This window comes from Onychomys torridus, chromosome 17 (assembly GCF_903995425.1).
Source record: "Onychomys torridus chromosome 17, mOncTor1.1, whole genome shotgun sequence".
NCBI lineage: Eukaryota > Metazoa > Chordata > Mammalia > Rodentia > Cricetidae > Onychomys > Onychomys torridus.
In genome coordinates this window covers 63,759,068-63,778,686 of record NC_050459.1, presented here as the reverse complement: position 1 = coordinate 63,778,686, position 19,619 = coordinate 63,759,068, and the positions used below count along the sequence as shown (strand labels likewise).

At 49.2% G+C, this 19,619-nt stretch overlaps 1 protein-coding gene across 7 annotated transcripts in view; it reads right to left on the bottom strand.

Moving 5' to 3' along the window:
• The window catches only part of Gatad2a (GATA zinc finger domain containing 2A), a 92,718-nt gene that overhangs the window by 25,296 nt on the left and 47,803 nt on the right, over positions 1–19,619 (bottom strand). For all 7 annotated transcript variants that reach the window (XM_036166389.1, XM_036166392.1, XM_036166388.1 and 4 more), the window contains one exon: positions 5,871–6,128. In XM_036166389.1, coding sequence (XP_036022282.1) covers positions 5,871–6,127 — 257 coding nt within the window. In that variant the 5' untranslated portion in view covers position 6,128. The remainder of the gene's footprint in view (positions 1–5,870; positions 6,129–19,619) is intronic.

Below are 19,619 nucleotides of genomic sequence, written 5' to 3'. Positions count from 1 at the left end.
AGAAGATGGAATCAGGAGGATAAAGAGTTTAGAGGCAGCCTAAATGACATGAGACTACAATAAAAAGAAGTACAATTCAGTGGCTTTTAGCATCACAGCTATGAGACAATCACCAAGATGTCCCCTTGTACTAATCTCCCATTGCCTGGCCCCACATAGCTATCCATGCCTTCCTTTCCAGATCTCAGTCTAAATTTTTAAATGACATTGTGTTTTGTGTGTCTGTGGCACACATGGAGGTGAGGGACAGCCTTGAGACTGGACTTAAGTTTTCTCCTGCCATGTGGGTCCTGGGGCTCAGACGTAGGTTATCAGACTAGGTGGGTGGCAAGCCGATTTCTTTATCCACTGGGCCATTTTGTGGGCTTTATCTCTAATCCTACCCTTCCTTTTGTTCTCAGGGCTGGAGATGGAACTCAAGGCCTCATGCATACCTTTTTCTTGGTCATGTCCTCTAAATTAGTTTTATGTGGCCAGTCACTGGGGTCTGCTATGGCCCCTTCAGCATGGCCAGCTGTGGTTCATCTGTGTCTTAAAAAGTTCTCTACGTCCTTCCTCTGAATGCAATATTAACTTGCTTTACAGACACCTGGGTATCTCTTATGTCCTCTGGGCTGGCATGCACCATGCTGCTCGGACTACGGACACATGAGTTACCCTGTGTGAAGAAAGTGATTCCATTTTTTCCTCAGTCATGTCTTCATGTCTAAATTTGAAGAAAAATGTCTGCGTGTGCTACTTCATAGTCTGACCAGGGGCATACAAGAGGCTTTGGTTTCCATACATCATTGCTAATGCTTGCTATTGTCTGTCATCTTTATTACAGCCAACTCAGAGAATATTCAATGCACTTCACTGTATTATGCAGATGCCAGCCAGGCCGAATGGGTCTACAGTGGCTATGGCCTCACTATGTGCCAAGAGTAAACCGTGGCACCAGTAACCTGTCCTTTAAAATTATTACCATTGTGTTTGTGCATGATGGGGGAGGAGCACACGCCAGTGTGCATGGGGAAGACAGAGAGGACAGCTTGGTGGAGCTGGGTCTCTCCTCCCACCTTTATATGGGTTCTGTGGATTTAAGCTCAGTTGCCAGACTTGAGTGGCGAGTGCTTTTATCCATAATGAACCATCTCACCAGCCCAAGAATCATCTATTTCTAACATGAATCTTACTGGACTAGGCCTTGGGCATTCCGAGTTATGTGGTTAGGTGCACATGTGCTCGTGACTGATTTCTTCCTTATTTTATAAAACATCCCCTCTTTGGGCTGGCACACATCTTTAATCCTAGCACTCAGAAGACAGACAGGAGGATCTCTGTGCTGCACTCCAGCCTCAACTACACAGTGCAAGTTCCCACCCCCAAAGCCCCTCTCTTGCTTGTTGATCCTATAAGATAACAGTTTCTGTCTTCAAATCACTTCATTGTTCATGAACTCACCCAGGGCTCTGGTGTTTGCTTTGTTATCTCTCTCCTGGAACCTAGAGGGTGTCACTTAAAGAGAGACACTGTAAGACTGAGCTGGGCTTCTTTATCCAGCCTGTTGCCCCCTGCCCACTGCCGTGGCTGCTCTGCATACTTCTCTGCCTTCTTTCCTGTTCTCTTTTCCTCAGCAACTTTGTCTTCGTTTATGTTAAACACTGCTTTCTTCTTTGCATTTTAAAGTTATTTCCTTGTTTGAGACAGGTGTCGTCACTATGTAAGCCCAGGCCATGCTTTAACTCTTGGTCCTCACAGCACTGGGTCATTATCTTTTCAAGATTCATTGACCAAAATCCATGATGGGCAAAGTGCTGCCCTAGACCCCATACCCCAAAAAAGCTACTGGTCCTCAGCCTACACACGCCAAGGAGTGGGAGAATGTGTAGTAGTCCCAGGTCACATACTCCCACGGCCAGTAAGTTCCTGAGAAAGTGCTTCCAGGAAGATGTTGTGAGCCCTAGCAGGCTCCCAGGTGCCGAGGAGCGCAGTTTCTGCCTCACTGTGCCATCCACTGTCGCCTTTTGGAAAAGAGAGCTGATGCTTTCTTCAGTCATAATCCCAAATTGCCGCCTGATCTCAATTTATTCCAAATAGAAAACACACACTACGAGACAGTCAGAGAAACTGTGGAATGGAAGACAGGAGTATAGACTGCTGACCCCACCACTACATCTGCCATCCATGTTCTAAGTCACCTGGCTGCAATGATACATATGGATATTCACAGAGCCATTACTTAAGTGATTTGAGTCCAGCCTCCTCCTCAAAGAAAACAGATATTCCATGTCTCTGCTACTACCAAAGCCTACCCTAGCCTTCAAAATGTCCATGATGGGAGCATGAGACCAAGAGAAGTTTTGAAAAAGAGCCAATTAGAATTCTAGAAGCAGGCTCTTGCAGAGGACTGGGATTCAATTCCCAGCACCCACGTCAGGTAGTTCACAAATGCCTGGAGCTCCAGCTTCTGTGAGCTGACACGCTGTCTTGGACATATACACTGACACACATACATATACATAAAGAAAAAAAGGATTTCCAGAAGCATATAGTCAAAACCCTTGGTACCAGTGGCCGGTGATCCCAGGCCTTCTCCACTCCTCAGTTCTGAGACGCTCCAGCCTCTGGTATAATATGGGATGACTGTTTGTACATCACTCAAAACAGCTGACACTCTGCTTAGGGACTAGCAACCAGAAAGTCCTTCCTACACACTTTACTTTTTGGTGCTGGGCACTGAACTCAGGGTCCTACGCTCTATCTTCGATGGCTAATCTTGACTGTTAGCCTGATGGAATTTAGAATCACCTAAAAGACACACCTCTAGGCCACCGTGAATGAAGACAGCACCATACCGTGGCCTGGGTCCAATTCTGCATGAAAAGGAACAATTTGCATACCAGTATCATTCCTCATTCTCTGCTTTCACTGCTGTTGATCAGCTGCCTCACGCTCCTGCCTCCATCCCTCCCTGCCACAATGGGTTATATCCTCAAACCACTACCCAACTAAACTTCTCTGTCAAGCAGCTTTTGTCAGGCATTCTGTCATAGCAGTGAAAACACATTACTACTAGGCTACACCCTCCCCAGCCTACTCCTTATTTTTGACTGTGATTGGTTGAAACTGTTAGTGTGGAACCCATAGGGACATGGAACCCATGGAAACAGACAGCTCTGCCTGAGCTATGAAGACAGCATACGGATCTCACAGACACAGTGTGGAAAGAAAGCCAGGTGGCAAAGAGGACAGATAGAAAGTCTACAAATACAAACCAAGCTAACCTGATGAAAACTAAGCTGTCCAAAGTCAGGAAACCACATACCCTTGGAGGGCAGTGGCTGCAACCCCAGAGGACCATCCATGTTCACCTCTTGGTCTGGACCAAGGACCTGGTAGCACATACTTTTCAAATCTACAGAGCAGGTACTGAGGAGATGGCTCCACCCCAAGCACCCACATAAACAGCAGGGCTTGGTGGTGCCTATAATCTCAGGACTAGGGTCATGGAGACAGGTGGGTTTCTGGGGCTCAACTTCTGGACAGCTTCTGAGTGATTGATACCTGTAGCTGACTTTTGGGCTCCATGAGCACAGATTCCCACGTACCCCCGCCCCCAAAGTTAACAGAGAAGCCAGGCATGTTGGCACACATCTTTAACCAGTAATAGAAAGCAAAAGCAGGAAGATGAATCTCTTTGAGTTGAAGGCTAATCTAGTCTACATCCATAGTTCCAGGCCAGCCAGGGCTACCAGCAGGACCTTGCCTCAAAAGAAAAAGGGGAAAAAAAAAAGTTAAGAAAATAAAAACACTTCTTTGGGCACAATTTCTAGCTGACATACTACCTGGATGCCTCTAGTTTGGCTCCTCTGACTGAAGAGCCTGGAAAGCTGTGGCCACCAATGTGGCCACACTGCTCCTTACATGTACCCTTATTTGTACGACTTGAATCTGGAAGCTAGCTTTGTCTTGCAGAGGTGTGCTAGTTTGCCAGGTCGAGCTGGCACTGTATGGAGAGTAACACTGGTCTAGAAATGTGCAGCTTAAAACATCTGGTAAAATATCCTCTAAATACAAGTGTGGTGAGCCCAAAGCAAGAGTACCTCACCAAGCCGGGCGGTGGTGGCACTGTAATCCCAGCACTCGGGAGGCAGAGCCAGGCGGATCTCGGTGAATGAGGCCAGCCTGGGCTACAGAGCGAGATACAGGACAGGCACCAAAGCTACACCGAGAAACCCTGTCTCGAAATGCCCCCCAAAAGGGGGGGTAACCTCACCCTCACTACTGTGGGTGGACACACTCACTACATGAGTCTCCACAGAACCCAACTCCTGATACCAACAGAACACACACAGTGCTGGAGGAAAAGTCCCTAAAGGTGACCCTGGCCAGATACTTCAGGGAAGACCAAACACAGAAACCAGGGCTGTTCCCTTCAGATTGTCCCCACACTGCAGAGGTGGCCACTGAGAGCACATTTCCTGTTACTTCATCACCTGCAAGTCAGGGTGACTATTACACAGGAAGAAATGTGGCTGGGATATTCTGCCCAGGGAGAGCTGGAGCATGTAACCTGGCCCCCACTCTGCCCACTGACCTGCAGGATTAGATTTCTTCTCCATTCTAACACTTGTACTAGCCAGGGCCCTGGGGGTCTCCAGTCTGTAGGCAACCCTCTCATTCCAGAGTCTCTGGGTGATCTGTTTCCCATATCCTTAAGTATGAAATCATCCTAAGCAACTTCAGTGAACGCCACATCCAAGAGACTGTTTAGAAACCAACAGCCCAGGGAGGCCCCAGAGGATCAGAGGCCTGGTGTAGTCCTGGGCTTCGGCAACCGAAGAGGGGCTCTCTTGCCCTGTAACACTCCACTTTGGACTTCACCAGCCCATCCACAAAGGAGCAGGCCCCAGCGGACAAAATATGCAACAGATCTGGCATCTCCCTCTCCCTTGGCTTTGGGAGCTCATGCATCAAAAATCTCACTAGAGGGCTGAGGACCCAGAAAGTCCCAGGGAGGAAAAGGAGCCTAAGCCTGTCACTTTGACTTATTTTTAAATAAGTCCTTAGGTTAGAACAGGGCAGCAGAAAGCAGTCAGAGAGGAAGAGAAGTTTCTGAGGGAGGAAGAGGACTGTCAGGGAGACAGGGTCCTGTGTACCCCAGGCTGACCTCCAACTCCTTATGCAGCTGAAAATCCAACACTCTGGATTTTGCACAAAGCTGACAGACAGAAATCCCTATGCACTATAGGGAACATGTGGAGAACTAGCTTCCTGCACCCCACCAGTTCTGGCCCTCACTGGGCAAACATGAGGCAGGCTGGGCTGGGATCCTCAAGGTAAAAGATATTGGTGGGCAGAAGAGGGGGTCAGAGTAAGTTCATCACAGGGTGGGAGGCTGTGCCCTCAGTGGAGTCTGGGGTAAATGCTCCATTCTAGAGTGTTCTGAAGAAAGGGTAATGCATGTCCTGGGAAACAAAGGTTTCTGAGTGAAGACCTGGTGGGAAGTTAGTCTGACTTCCTTCAGGCTTTCACCCTTGAGTGTCACAAAGCCTGAGTACCAGCAAAGTCCCTTGAAGTAATTAGTGATGACCAGGAGAAACCCACAGAGCAGATGGCAGAAGCCTGTCAGAGCAGTGGGAAGCCCTTTCTTTGAGAAGTGATATAGGTAGGGCATGGCAGGCCCCTGAGGCACTCACACCAAAAGAATGTTCCAGTCCTCCTAGAACCCCAAAAGTGGCAGACCCACAGACAGCAAGGGACTTCCTTCCCTATGAGACTCATGGACCTGTCACTGACAGTGCCCCAACCTAGGACTCAGGGACACCATGACCCTGCACCTAGCCTCTGCTAGGCTCCAGCCCAACCCACCAACTCTTCTCACTCACCCGTGTGAGGTACGCATGTCCACAGGTCCGTCTCCTATCATTCCTTCGCCTAATCCCGTGGCCATGGCCTCTGTTGTCCTCAGCAACCCCTGGGCTGGGCCTGCACCCAGTTCAGGCACCACCCTGGGGTCTCCGTCCACGGTTAGCTCTGATGGTCCTCTCTCCATTTTCATTTTCTTGCTCTCCACATCATCCTCTGTTAGGTCGGGTTCAAGGGCTCGCTTCTGACTCCGGGTTCGACATGCTTCTTCACTCATTCTGTATGTGAAAGGGAGGACACAGCATTTGAACCAGGCACAGAGAAGCAGACCCTTCTTAAAGTCTGGAGGGTGACTGTCTTCCTCATGGAGGAAGCTAGTTGACTAAGGGCAAGGACAGGACCACAGAAGTCCCTGCAAGACTTCTTCACACCTTCAGGATGACTGGGCAGGAAAGGGGTCCGCAGGGCTCTGGGGTGTGGCCCTCTCTGAGAAGCCATGGGATCCGAGTGGGAGGAAAGTAGCAGCTGCTACTGGACAGGGTCCTTCCATGGAGGAACAGTGCTGAGTGTGGGCTTGAAAACCAGCCCAGGGGCCTGGCACTGCGATGGTACATGGGGGACCCAGACAGAGGAGACCTCAGGTGCTGTGTGCCTGAGCTCCCTTCTGCTGCTCCCCTCCAGGGAACCAGAAGTGTGGATCACATTAAGCTCTTTGGCAGAGATACACTCTTAGCAGAGTACAGACTGGTCCATCCCAACATGCCACCCCATGGCCCTATACCTGTGGCACACACACATCTTGATTTAAAGAAAAAGGAGGAAAAAAAATAAAACAAAACCCACAAACCGCTGAGTCAGTTTTTGATCCCATGACATCACTGGGCTCCACATGACCCTTCCCAGGATTCAGTCAGAGAGACAAAGCACTTTCCAGAAAACCAGTCTGAACCGGTTCCAGACAACACAGCTGAAGTGAAGTGTTGTTAACCCTAGCAGAGACAGGAGGACAGCTTGCTGGCATTCCACAGCAGGGTCTGGGACAAGGCGCTCTTAAAGGGGCCGCTCAAACCCCAGGTCTTAACACTACAGGACACCAGACTAGGGAAAGTCAGAGTGACCCAGAGTTTACTATGGACAGGCACAAAAAAAAAAAAAAAAAAAAAAAAAATCTGGCTGAGTTCTGGCAGGATCCAGGGATTAGTTTTTCATGGGATATATATATATATATATATATATATATATGAGAGAGAGAGAGAGAGAGAGAGAGAGAGAGAGAGAGAGCGAGAGCGCGAGCGCTCTGCAGAGAACCTCAGCTCATACCTCCAGCAGGCTCAATGGGAAAACTTTCTGGTTCTGCAACCTAGATGGTAGGGTACCTCCTTGCAGGTACCTCAGTTTCCCCACTGGCAAATATGGTAGGGAAGGCCTGTCCTGAACAATGCCAGTTCTGGAACCCCTTCCAGGTTCTGAGGGACTAGGGGCATCATATTAAGGATGTGCTCCCATGGCCAAACCAGAGTGTCATGCCCCCCTCCCCTGCTCTCCCATCCAGTCATTCTCTTCACAGACCCAGAAGGCTCCCTGCCCCATCTCAGAAGACTGAGGACCCAGGAGCTTCAGCATGGCACCACCTAGGTATGGCTGATGCTTTAACCCTAGTACGACTCAGTACAGAGTGGATCGGGATAGGGTCCCAAACCCTATCATCTGCCCCCAACTCTGCCACTCTACACTAGACCATGGCAACCTCCCCAGATTCCAGAGCATCCATCCCACCCCTCCACTACACCAGCAACTCTCAGCTCTGGAATTCTACAGCTTTGTTCTTCCTCCAACACAATTGACCAGAAACCCCATCAAATCTGCTGACAATCTGTCTGTCTTGTCTCCTTGTGAAAGCAAACAAGTCACTGCCCTGGGTGTCAAGGCTGTCTGAAGCAGAGCTGCTCTGAGTTCTAGGACAAGTGAGGAGGCAAGCTGGCAGTATTCTCAGACAGGATACAAGCACACCCAGGCCTGGCCAGGAAAAGATGGGAGCCCAGGGCCTCTGACAAGAAGGGCACGTGGGAAATGGGGGTCAGAGTGAAGCTTGACAGGCAGTGGTGGCACACACCTTTAATCCCAGCACTCAGGAGGCAGAGCCAGGTAGTCTCTGAGTTCAAGGCCAGCCTGGGCTACAGAGAGAGTTCCAAGACAGCCAGGGCTACACAGTGAAACCCTGTCAAAAACCAGAAAGAGTGAAGCTCTAGGTCTGGCCCTGCCCTCAACGCTCCACCACTACAACTCTGTTGCAGCTAGGAAGGGCTTTCCTAGGGCAGCCTCAGGCCTTGGCCTCAGACTCTTAGATCTTCTGAATCCAGAGACCCTGCCTGAAGTCCATCTTCTCCACCCTGAGTGGCGCACGCCTTTAATCCCAGCAGCACTCAGGAGGCAGAAGCAGGCGGATCTCTGAGTCCGAGTGAGTTCCAGGAAAAGGGCTAAGGGAAAGCAAGAGTCTAACAGGGTTGGGGACTGCTCTCTGTATCTCTAGGACAACTCCCCTTCCACAGTCACATGCAGACAGTTACCTGCTCAGAACTCAAACTGGGTCCACGTGTTAGAAGCCTATCAGAGAAGCCTGGCGCTTAGCACACCTCGGTCCAAAACCTTGAGCCAACCTTAGGTTCTTAGGCTAAGTGAAGGCAGGAGAAAGGATGCCTAGGGTTTGCCTTCCCACCTCCAGAAAGACAAGCGGAGCTGGACTGGTAGGCACCGCAGAGGTCCCAAGTAGGCTGTGCCATCTCCACAGCTGTGCCCTTGAGGAGTGACCAACCCAGCCCACCAGGGTAGTCTGTGGTAAGAGCCCCAACCGCCTCAAGGTCAACAGGACCAAGGTCTCCCTGGGACTAGTGCTGACAGCCACTGTACTGCAGGCACAAAGTGGGCAAGAAGAAACCAGCCTCCCTTAGGAAGCATCCTAAGAGGCAGAGTAAGGGGCTGAATCATTCACTTGCAAATGAGGGTAGGTTTCAAAGTTCCCAGAGGGAAAAAGAAAGCTGCCCCACCAGAATAATTACCACAGGCCTGTGTAGGAGAATGAGTCTCACCAACCACTGCCTGCATAGCAGCAGCACAAGAAATGATGGTCAATTTAAGCGCAGAGATATGAAGGTCAAAAGAGCCATCAAGCTACTAAGGAGGTGGGCTAGAACACCGAGAACAAGAATCTCCCTGCTCTCTCCCAACACTCAGGGCTGAGCCCCATGCCTGCACAGTGCAGCAACCCTCACAACCATCAGTGGGGACTGAATAGCAAATGGCTCCCTCAGCAAGTCCTATACAGGTGCCTCTGCCAGCCCTGGGACCAAGGGGACCGAGTCCCTGTGGTATACCAAAGGTGGGCCTCTGAGGCAGCACCAACACCATTAACTGCTATTGGAGGCTGGAGAACCTTGGGTAGGAAGCTAGCTCTAAGTCAAATGCCACAGACCAAATGCTGTAGCAGAGACCAGAATGTCTAAGAAGTCCTCTTAGAGCCAAGGTACCCAGCACAGCCTAAGTATGGCGGGCCAGTGACCATCCCCTGCTAACACATAGACACAAGTCACACAGTCCAACTGCCAACTAACACACTATGCGAAGTCTCCCTCAAAAAGGGCTTGGGGCCAGCAGCTGCACATTTTAAAAGAATGAAAAGCTTCTCCAAGCTGAAACTGAGCATCATCATGCCAACACTCAAGAGGTTAGACTCTGCTGTCCTACCTGTTAGTAATACTCCAAAATGTATAGCCCAGACATAGGCAGAGGAGGGCAGTAAGTGGGTAAAGCATGGACAAAGCTGACAGCTGATGTTTGTAACCTGGGGAACCTTAGCACATAAGAGGGGGAAGGGAGGGAGGGAGGGAGGAACAAACACTTCCCATTCCTCCCCTCAATGGCAGCCCTGGGGAGCTGCTGTCGCACAGGAATGCACAGCTGGGCAAAGACTGAAATGGCCAAGGGTGTCAGGTGACAGGTCTGAGTGGTTAGGGGAGTAGAGAGGCAGAGGCCAGGTGGGAAAGAGTGCATCAGAACTCAGTCTTGATAGAGGTGGTCCAGATGGACTGTGGGGGAAGTGACAGGACTCCAGCATGGAAGCATGATGACAGGGTGCACAGAGGTCCACCTTGCTCTAAAGAACTAAGGGTGGTGGTGTGGCACACAGACTTCCTTCCTACGGTGTGCTCTGAAGCTTACCAAGCACCAATGGGGAAGAGAGCTGCTCTGTCTGGTTTTATTTGGTTCTACTCAAGCAATGGACTCTTGGGAAATGGGGAAGAAAAAGTTCACACTACAGTTTGATGCAGTAGAACTCTCCTTTAGGGAAGCATCTATTCCGGGGCTTTGAGAAGCATCACTTCCTATCTGGAAGAGAGCAGGTCTCATGAAGCAGCTGCACCTGTCAAAGACAAGGACACATGGAGCCCAATCACAGGCACAGAGATCCTATTGCCCAGCTCCTCCTGGCCTGCAGCTGGCACTCTCCAGAGCTGTGACACAAGCTGGAGGCCAGGTCACCCATATCAGCAACTGGGGCTTGGGAGCCTTGTCCAATCTGACCACATGGCACAGTCACTCCCCTGAACATTTGGAGGGGGACCAGAATAAGGGAGATGACAGCTAAGTTGTGACAGGCACGTCTCCTCAAAAGCAGAAGACACTTATACCTGCCTGGGTGGGCCCAAGTCACTTCCTGCCACACATCCGAATGACAGAGTAGCTAAGACTCTTCTAGAAGGAATTCAAAAAACGCCCAAGTCTCAACCTTTAAATATTGTCAGGCCTATGTAAGGCCAAGTAAAAAGGATCCAGAGCCGAGAACTGAGTGGAGGCTCAGTTTCCCCACCCTACTTCACCAGCATATCAAAAAAACATGGGAGTGGATACTGAAAACAGATTGAAGGAAAAAAATTCAAGTTGTCTAGTAATATATGTACAGAGCTTTAAAATGCTTACCAGTAGCCTCTTATCTCAACCTCGAAAGGACTGAGGCAGGAAGACTGTTTCAAGTGTAAGACCAGCCTGAACTACAGGGTGAGTTCCGCAGCTACCAGGGCTATAGTGCGATCCTGTCTCAAAAACCAAACAGCTTTACCTACACAGGGTAAAAAAGAACTGGAAGAACTCTTCAGATGAAAACTACAGCTGCTCCTGGACAACAGCTCGGGAGAACACCACCGCCCTGAGACGGGCTCCTGTGACGCTGGAGCTCCAACAGCAGCCATACATGTTCGAGTTTGGGGTTTGTTTGGTTATTCTTAGTGTCCTAAGATTTATGATCCCTGTCACGGGAGATAGCAGGGTGGGGATTGATTTATTACTTGTATTAACTACACACATAGGTCTGTGTCTGTGAACATGTGAGGACACTGCCCTCAAAGTTCAGAGGCCAGAGGAGGGCATCTGATCCTCTTAGGTACAGGTGACTGTGAGCAACCACGTGGCTGCTGGGCACTGATACGATCTTCTGCAATGCTCTTAGCAACTGAGCCATCTCTCCAGCCCAAAAAGTTCACATGAATTATATCCACTCAACCTTTTATTTTTTTTTTTTTTTTTTTGAGCAAGGTCTCTAAATATGTAGCCTTGAACTGAGAAATAAATCTGCCTATGCTCACAGTCACTACACCTGGCACTTTAAAGAAAAAATATTTTATCTATATGAGTGTTTTGAATATATGTTTGTATGTGTATTGTGTCAGACTGAGGAAGTCAGATGAAGGTGCCAGAAATCTTGGAACTTGGGATCTAGAGCTATGGATGGTTGTGAGCTATGTGGTGTGGGGAACAGAATTCAGATCTTCTGGCAGAGCAATGAATGCTCTTAACCTCTGAGCCCCTCCCAACCTAACATACATGAAATCAGGAAAGCCCCAAGGAGGAGATGCTGAGACCAGAACCCTTCCTGCAGGGTCCCTGGTGACCTGCAGTGAGAGGGTCACACTGGCCCTTACCAAATGGCCTTTCCCAAATACCTCACTTAAGCCAGGGCTCATCAGATGCCAAACACCCCAGAGCCTCACAAGCTGAGGACAGGTGTGTCCCCTCAATAAGGTGACAGGAACCAAACTCTAGGTAAGCCTAGTAGTCAAGTTCCCACATTCTCCTTCCAGTACTGACTTGCAGCAGCATCCTCCACTGCATGGTACAATAATGGCACACATTAATCCTGGGTGCCGTGCATGTCTTCAACTTCAGGCACACTGTGCACCCTACTATATACATCTGAGGCCAGGAAGGTGGAGCAGTCACCCTGGACAAAACAAAAACTCCCTGTACAGTGATCAGGGAGTAGGCCACTGACAACAGGCTCTGGGGTGGTCAGGCCAGGGGGACTCCAGCACCAAAGGGTGACTGAAGGGTTTCACATAAAGGTATTTTATAAGAAGGCAGGCAGCAGCAGCTCAGAATGGACTTTGTCTCTGTAAGAGACAATGTCCTTGGTGTGTCCCTAGCTCGGCAAAGGAAACTCTCTCTCCCTCTCCTCCCCTCCTCCCCCTTCCTCCCCTGCCCCCCTTCTCTCTCTCTGCCCAGCAGGCACTAACTAAATGAATGAGGATGTGGAGATGTGGACTTCTCTCTGGGGTTGTTGGGGCTGGTAAGACCCTTGGGCCACACCCAAACACTCTGTGTCTCCTTTTGTGTTAACATGAAGGCAGGGTCTTCTTTAATACCCAGCGAGCCCTTACCCAGTAGCATCCCCAAGGTCATGCCCACCAACCACCTGTAAGATTGAATGTGATCACCAGCCCCCAGTTTATAAGGGCAAAACGGAGGCTCAGTCAGGTGAGGTACGCGCTACCTAGAGAGTGTGAGGATGCTAGGGCTGCAGTCTGCACTGCTCTAGGCAGAGCCCTGTAGAAAGCATTCCCCTAATCATCTCTGCAGGACCAATAACAACCTAGGAGTAAGTGTACCTCACATTGGATATGTCCTACTGGGATACACACAGCACAAACGCATTTCAACTCCACCGAGTGCCATGAGAACACACCTACAGCTGCAGTTTCTTCTAAGCCACTTAGGATGTGAAATCAGGCAGGAAACACATAGGCCTATGGGCAAAAGGAGCCAAAGACACCACCTTTCGGAACACCACTCAAAGGACACAAGAAAATGGGCTACAACAGCTAAATCCCACACCCATGTCACAGAGAATCTAACTCTTGCCTTGGGGAGACCTGAGCTTGCTGTGTCATGGTGGGCCATGGGACCCAAGAAGAGGATGGCCACAAGCAGAGGTGGCATTTTGCAGTGCACTTGTAGGTAAGTTTCACTGAGAGCTTTTCTGGGGAAGCAGTCCAGCAAGAGCAGTCCAGGACCTCTGGTGTCTGGGGTCATGTCCTCTCTGTGGCAGGACTGTCTTGAGGTCCTGACATCACATACTCAAGTGGGCACAGCTGTGTCCAAATAAAACTATGGGCCATGATGGGCCACAGCCTTCAGGCCACCTAAGCTAGTGTTTCTCCCAGACAAAAACCCCACAGGGAAAAGCAACAGCAGCGCAGCTCCAGTGTCTTAACACAATGGTGACAAAGTCCTAACACTTTCCCAAACACAGCGCTGAGCAGATCTGCCCAGAGGCATGCAACCAGCAAATTCAACCCAAACCCAGGACCAAGGAGGGCTTAATTAAGTCTCTGAAAAGAGCAGACAAGCAGCTAGTCCCAGGGTTAGCCTCAGTCTGTCCTAAAAACCTCACACATGTGGAACTCTAAGGCAGACAAGGAAGTAGTACCATGTTACAAGTACAACTGCTGCAGAGAATGAGACTCTAACCAGCTCCAGTGCAGAGCTCAGCCAAGGGCTCCGGGATGACTCAGTGAGGGATGGGGGACAGCAGACCCTGAATGCACTAAGATGGAGCTACAGGATCAGGACAGGTCTCCAGGGCATCTACAGCTCAGGGAGGGACCACATGCACCAGTGAGACCCTAAGATTGTTTATCAGGTATTGGGGGCAGGGGATGGAGAGATCCAGGAGGATGGGGAATCATACTGGCTTTCACTCCCAGGAAGGTCCTCAGGGAAAGACGGATGCTGTGGGATGTCTTTCTGTATGCTGTGAATATGTGTTGTTCCCACTGGCTAATAAAGCTGTTTTGGCCTATGGCAAGGCAGCTTAGAGGCAGGTGGGAAATCCAAGGAAATACGGAAAAAAGAAGGGAAGACTGGGGAGAAGGTACCAGCTGCTGCCCAGGGAACAGCAAGATGCCAGCAGACTGGTAATGGCACAGCCATGTTGCAATTTATAGATAAATAGAAATGGGTTAAGTTGTAATAGCTAGCTAGCAAGAAGCTTGAGCTATAGGCCATCCAGTTTGTAATTAATATAAACCTCTGTGTGTTTACTTGTGTCTGAGTGGCTGTGGGACCAGGCGGGACACACAGGAAAACTTCCGACTATAGACAGAGGTCCCAGAAGGAAGTCATGGGGCACTAAAAGTCTACACTAGGTACAGTCAGTTCTGCTGCTCTCCTCAAAACTCTTAGACCTACCTAGCTGAGTAACACCACTCCACTCCAAAACTAGTGAGGCAACTAGTCCAGTGTTGGGCAATATAGGTACTAGGAGACAGACTCTTAAAAAAACAAGACATGTGACCCACAGGTGCTTCTGTCCAATGACTACTTGAAGGCTACTGAAACCTGACCAAGGAGCACTCGGCTACATCTAGACACCAAAAGTGGCAAGGAGAGGGATAGAGTCCCAGACAAGATGCCTGACGAAAGAGCATCAGATCTCACAGGACAGACAGCAGACAATAAACAGAGGACAGAAAGGAACATCAGACACTTATACACCCTCAGCTCCTGAATGCCCAGTCAGCGGCACACGGACCAGCCTTGTTCAACATGTACAAACATGCATGTATACACTCCCAATACTCACTAGTGTGTACATAAACACATGTGGGATCAAGAGTCCTACTGTCCCCAGTACGTCTGTCTGTGGCCAGGCTAGGAGAGGCCCCACATGGGCACCCAACCTCAGGCTGTGTCCTCTGCTGGCCTGCAGCCCAGGGAGAGGAATGTGCTGCCCAGCATAGCCATGTGAGGGAAAATTGAGAGCTACGTAGGAACCCAAGGCCTGGATTTGAGGTATTATTAGCAGGCCACAGCCATCACTTCAGCCTGAGACTGCTAACACCATGAAATGGAGCCATACAGGCAGGCCAACCCTCCTGTAGGACCTAGCCTGACCCTTCATCCATGCTGTGCCTAGGAAGGACAGATGGTTTTGCACAGGAAGTCCCCAAAGGTTCAGAAGAATCGTTCCCTAGAGGACACACTGAGCAAAAGTCAAGGGACCAAGATGTGTTCCATGTCCCTGTCACAGATGCACCCTCTGCCATGGAGGCCCTGGGTGGGGAGGGGGGTTGTAAAGCCCACTTCTAAGAAAAAAGGAGGACCCACAGTCCATGACAACGGAGAATCAGGTCAGAACCCTTACTACTTTCCTGCCTGTGCACAGCCAACCCCCCCTCCCCCCACACACACAGCTACAGCCCACAGAGCTGAGCTGCCACATGAGGAGTTACACAGAAGGCAATCAGAAGTGCATCTTCAACCAGAAAGCGGTGCACACCTTTGATCCCAGCATTCAGGAGGCAGAGGCAGACAGATCTCTGAGTTTGAGGCCAGTTTGGTCTACAGAGTGAGTTCTAGGACAGCTGGGACTACACAAAGAAACCCTGTACTGGAAAAAACAAAACAAACAAACAAACAAAAAATCAAAGTATATCTTCAGTCAGATCATGCTGAGGAAGAAAAGAAAAAAAAAAACAAAACAAAACAAAAAAACAGCAGCCCTGGCCTTGACCAAAAGGCTTGCAGTCTCTGTAGCCTCCACCACTCCACCATGCCCCACACCCTAGCATCCCAATGGAAAGGCTAGCTCTGCACCTCCACTCCCTGCCCACAGGGCTCTTCACCAGGTCTCAACTGATACTTGCAGCTTCTATCTATATGTTCACCTGTTTATATATTCCCACCCCTCTCCCGAGGACAGGAGACACCTCTGTGCCACCTGGGCCCAGTGCAGGCACAATGCTCAGTACAAAAGAGGCACTAGATGGATACACACTCACTAAATAAACTAGAAAACGAAATAGAAGCAAGCTTGCTTTCCCTCAGTCCCCTCCTGTAAACTAAGCCAGTGTCTTCATGCCAAGAAGGAAGGTAATGACTGAAAGCCCACAGAAGCCAGCAGGCCATGTGACACTTCTGCAGCCCAGTACTCCACAAGTAGCCTGGACAGCAGAGAAAGGCGTCTAGAAATTCCAGACCAAGCCAGGCATAGTGGATTACCACATAGGTAATACCAGCACTGGGGTCTGCAAAAGGAGGACTGCTGAGTCCAAATCCAACTCGGGCGACAGAGTGAGACACTGTCACCAAAAAAAGTTTAAAATACCAAACTAACAACTGGGCATGGTGGTGCACATCCTAGCGCTTTGGAGGCAGAGGCAGGCAGATCTGTGAGTTCAAGGACAGTTACAGATCTAGTTCCAGGACAGTTAGGGCTACACAGAAAAACTGAAAAAAACAAACAAAATACCAATACAGTGAAACAGACAAAATCTCCTCATGAAGGCCTGATAGCCAAAACATCTTCAGACAGAGAAAAATTTCTTGTGGCTGTGGACAGTCAAGGGAGCTTGCTTAGAATGTCTGAGTTCACAGCAACCCTACCATATCAAGGAAGAGCAAAATGACGTATCAATTCAAAAATTAGGAGAACACTTGAACAGACATTTCTTGCAGCCATGCAAATGACTAACAGACAGCTCACAATGCCTGCCAACTCCAGCTCCAGGGAGTTGCCCTCTTCTGATCTTGAGCACCCACCCACAGAGCACATGGGCACACACACATACATATACAAAAATAAATTTTTTTAAAATGTTCTGGAATTACAGAGAATTATACAATACTGTGACTATTTTAATGCTATCAGACACCACACTTTGAAATGGTGAGGATGTCAATTTTACCTGGATGATTTGTTTTTTGTTTTTGGAGGGTCTCAACCCCATGGGCTGCAGCTGTCTGGGCCTGGTGATCAGTAATACAAGCCAGTTCTTAAGGAAAGATGCTTGATCATGCACAGCTCCAGAGTCTGAAACCACCAAACCAGCCATGGTAGCTCTCAGGGGGACCCAGAGGGCCACAGCAATTTACCACACACAGGATTGACTGTAAATGTGCCAATATCCGAGAGTGCAGCTTGTAGAGCATGCATGGGACAACACACTCTTGAGCATCCATGCTGGAGGAAGCTGTGGTCCTCTTCAGTCCACAGGTCAACATTTAAGATCCTGTCTCAAAAGCTAAAGAATGAGTCAGGCAATGGTGGCACACGCCTTTAAACCCAGCACTCAGGAGGCAGAGGCAGGCCTGGTCTCAAAGTGAGTTCCAGGACAGCCTGGGCTACACAGAGACACCCCTCTTGAAAAACCAAGAAAGAAAGAGAAAGGGGGGGTGGGGGAGAATGCCTCTACCAGATTGGCCTATAAGCAAGTCTGAGAGGGAGGAGGAGGAGGAGGAGGAGGAGGAGGAGGAGGAGGAGGAGGAGGAGGAGGAGGAGGAGGAGAAGAAGAAGAAGAAGAAGAAGAAGAAGAAGAAGAAGAAGAAGAAGAAGAAGAAGAAGAAGAAGAAGAATTGACAACAACATGGTGGTACATGCCCTTTAAGCCCACACTACAGAGAAGACAGGTGGACTAGAATCTGAGGCCAGCCTGAACTACAGTGAGTTCTAGGTCAGCTAGCATTATCTAATGGGACCCTGGCTTGAAAGAAAACAAGAACAAAACTGGTATTTGAGCTGCTGGCTTGAATTTTTACAAAAATCATTAAATGAATTTTTGGCTTGGGATTAGAACTGAATTCCAACAATGTCTGAAATAGCCCTAAACATACTCCTACTATTTTATACTACGTATTTATGAGAAGTGGCCTTCTCACCACTAACAATTTTAAAATTGAAGAATTAATTCTAAAAGACCCTGAAGATACTCTCACAATATACTCAGCCAAAGCCCAGCTTGAAGTTGAGGCAGAAGATTCAGGAGTTCGCAGCCCATAGATGGACCACTGTGAGATTCCAGGGGACAGACCCCAGGCTTATGGTGAAGTGCTTTGACCTACTGAGCCATCTTGCTGGCCCTAAACTTTCTGTTATGGAAAATTTCCAGCACACCCACCAAGTAGTAGTGATGGTATGACGACACATTTCCACAGCAAGAGAATCATGGGTTTGAGACTAGTCTGGTCTATACAGAAAAACTCTGTAAAAACAAGAACCAACCCAGAGAGACACAGGTTCTGTAGTCCATGTTAATGGACCTCCCCCTTGCATCCTGGTGCTAGCAAGTTCAGCCTAGAGAAGCAGCGTACATGCCTTCATCTCCTCCACATGTAAAACCCCACCGGCTCCCCAACCTCTTCTAAAGGAAACTGGGGACTGATCAGCTCTTTTTCTTTGAGTATTGATATGAGTTGGAGACTTTTTATGTTTTTAATTACTTAGAGACAGGGTCTCACTTTGCTCCTAGACTCCTGGGACCAAATGGCCCTCCTGCTTCAGCCTTCCAAGGAGCTGAGATCTGGCACTTGGCTCACCATGAACTGTGTTGTGTTTCTTGGAATAAAGCCAGGGTCTCACTAGGTAGGCCAGTACTCTACTACCACATCTAACTCGCTGGCAACCACCTATCCCACCTGATCTGAGATGCTGGTGTGGGCCCTTCTAACACAACTGCCATGTTCCCAATGCAAACTTAGAAGTCAGTGATCTGAAGTCTGACTCAAGTTCTGCACTTCTCTTTTGGTACTTAGAGACCTTTGTTTCTTCTACAGTATCTGACAAGAAAAAAGAAATATGCACGTTTACCCTAAAACCAAAAATTTGACTCCAAAAACCAGCTTTACAAAACTGTCATCAGATGTAAAAATGCAGGAGAAAAACAACACCTGATGGCCACCCTGCTACGGTATGCATACGCCCTGCAACAGCACACCTGTCATACATGTGCAATAGTGAATTTTAAGAGCAAATGCACACACACCTCCCAGGAGCTCATGCACAAGGGAAGCTCCAGTCAGGACTGTCTCTGCTTTTTTCATCTCATTTTGTCTCTACCCTGTCACACAGAACACAGGGCCATCCCTACCTCCTTCACCCCAGTGCTGGCATAGCAACAAGCTCCCTTGTCACAATCTTTTTCCACGACCCACAGGATAGTTTTGGGAAATGGTTCTAGGGTAAACACTGTGATGCAGGTAGGACCTTATGCCCTCCGCAGGAGCAGCCAGAGCCGACAGGTGGGTGTTTTCCAGCAAAGACATCTCAGGCACCCTGCAACATGCACAATTCTCCTTAGTAGGAAGACAATGCTGATCGTGCTGTGGCCAAGGGCCACATCTGCACTACTTTCTCTGGGAAGTGTATGCTTTTCTATCTTTTCTGGAAGGTGAGGTGGGTGAGACAGGGTTTTCGTGTTTTTTTTTGTTTTGTTTGTGTGTGTGTGTGTGTGTGTGTGTGTGTGTGTGTGTGTGTGTGTAGCCCTGACTGTCAGTCCTGGAACTCTCTGTGTAGACCAGGCTGGCCTTGAACTCACAGAGATCCACCTGCCTCTGGCTCCCGAGTGCTGGGATTAAAGGCATGAGCCACCACTGAGGAGGCTAGCAAATGTTTTTCTAAAGCCACTCCTTAAGATCCCAGCACATGAGTGAGCATTATCCCTACC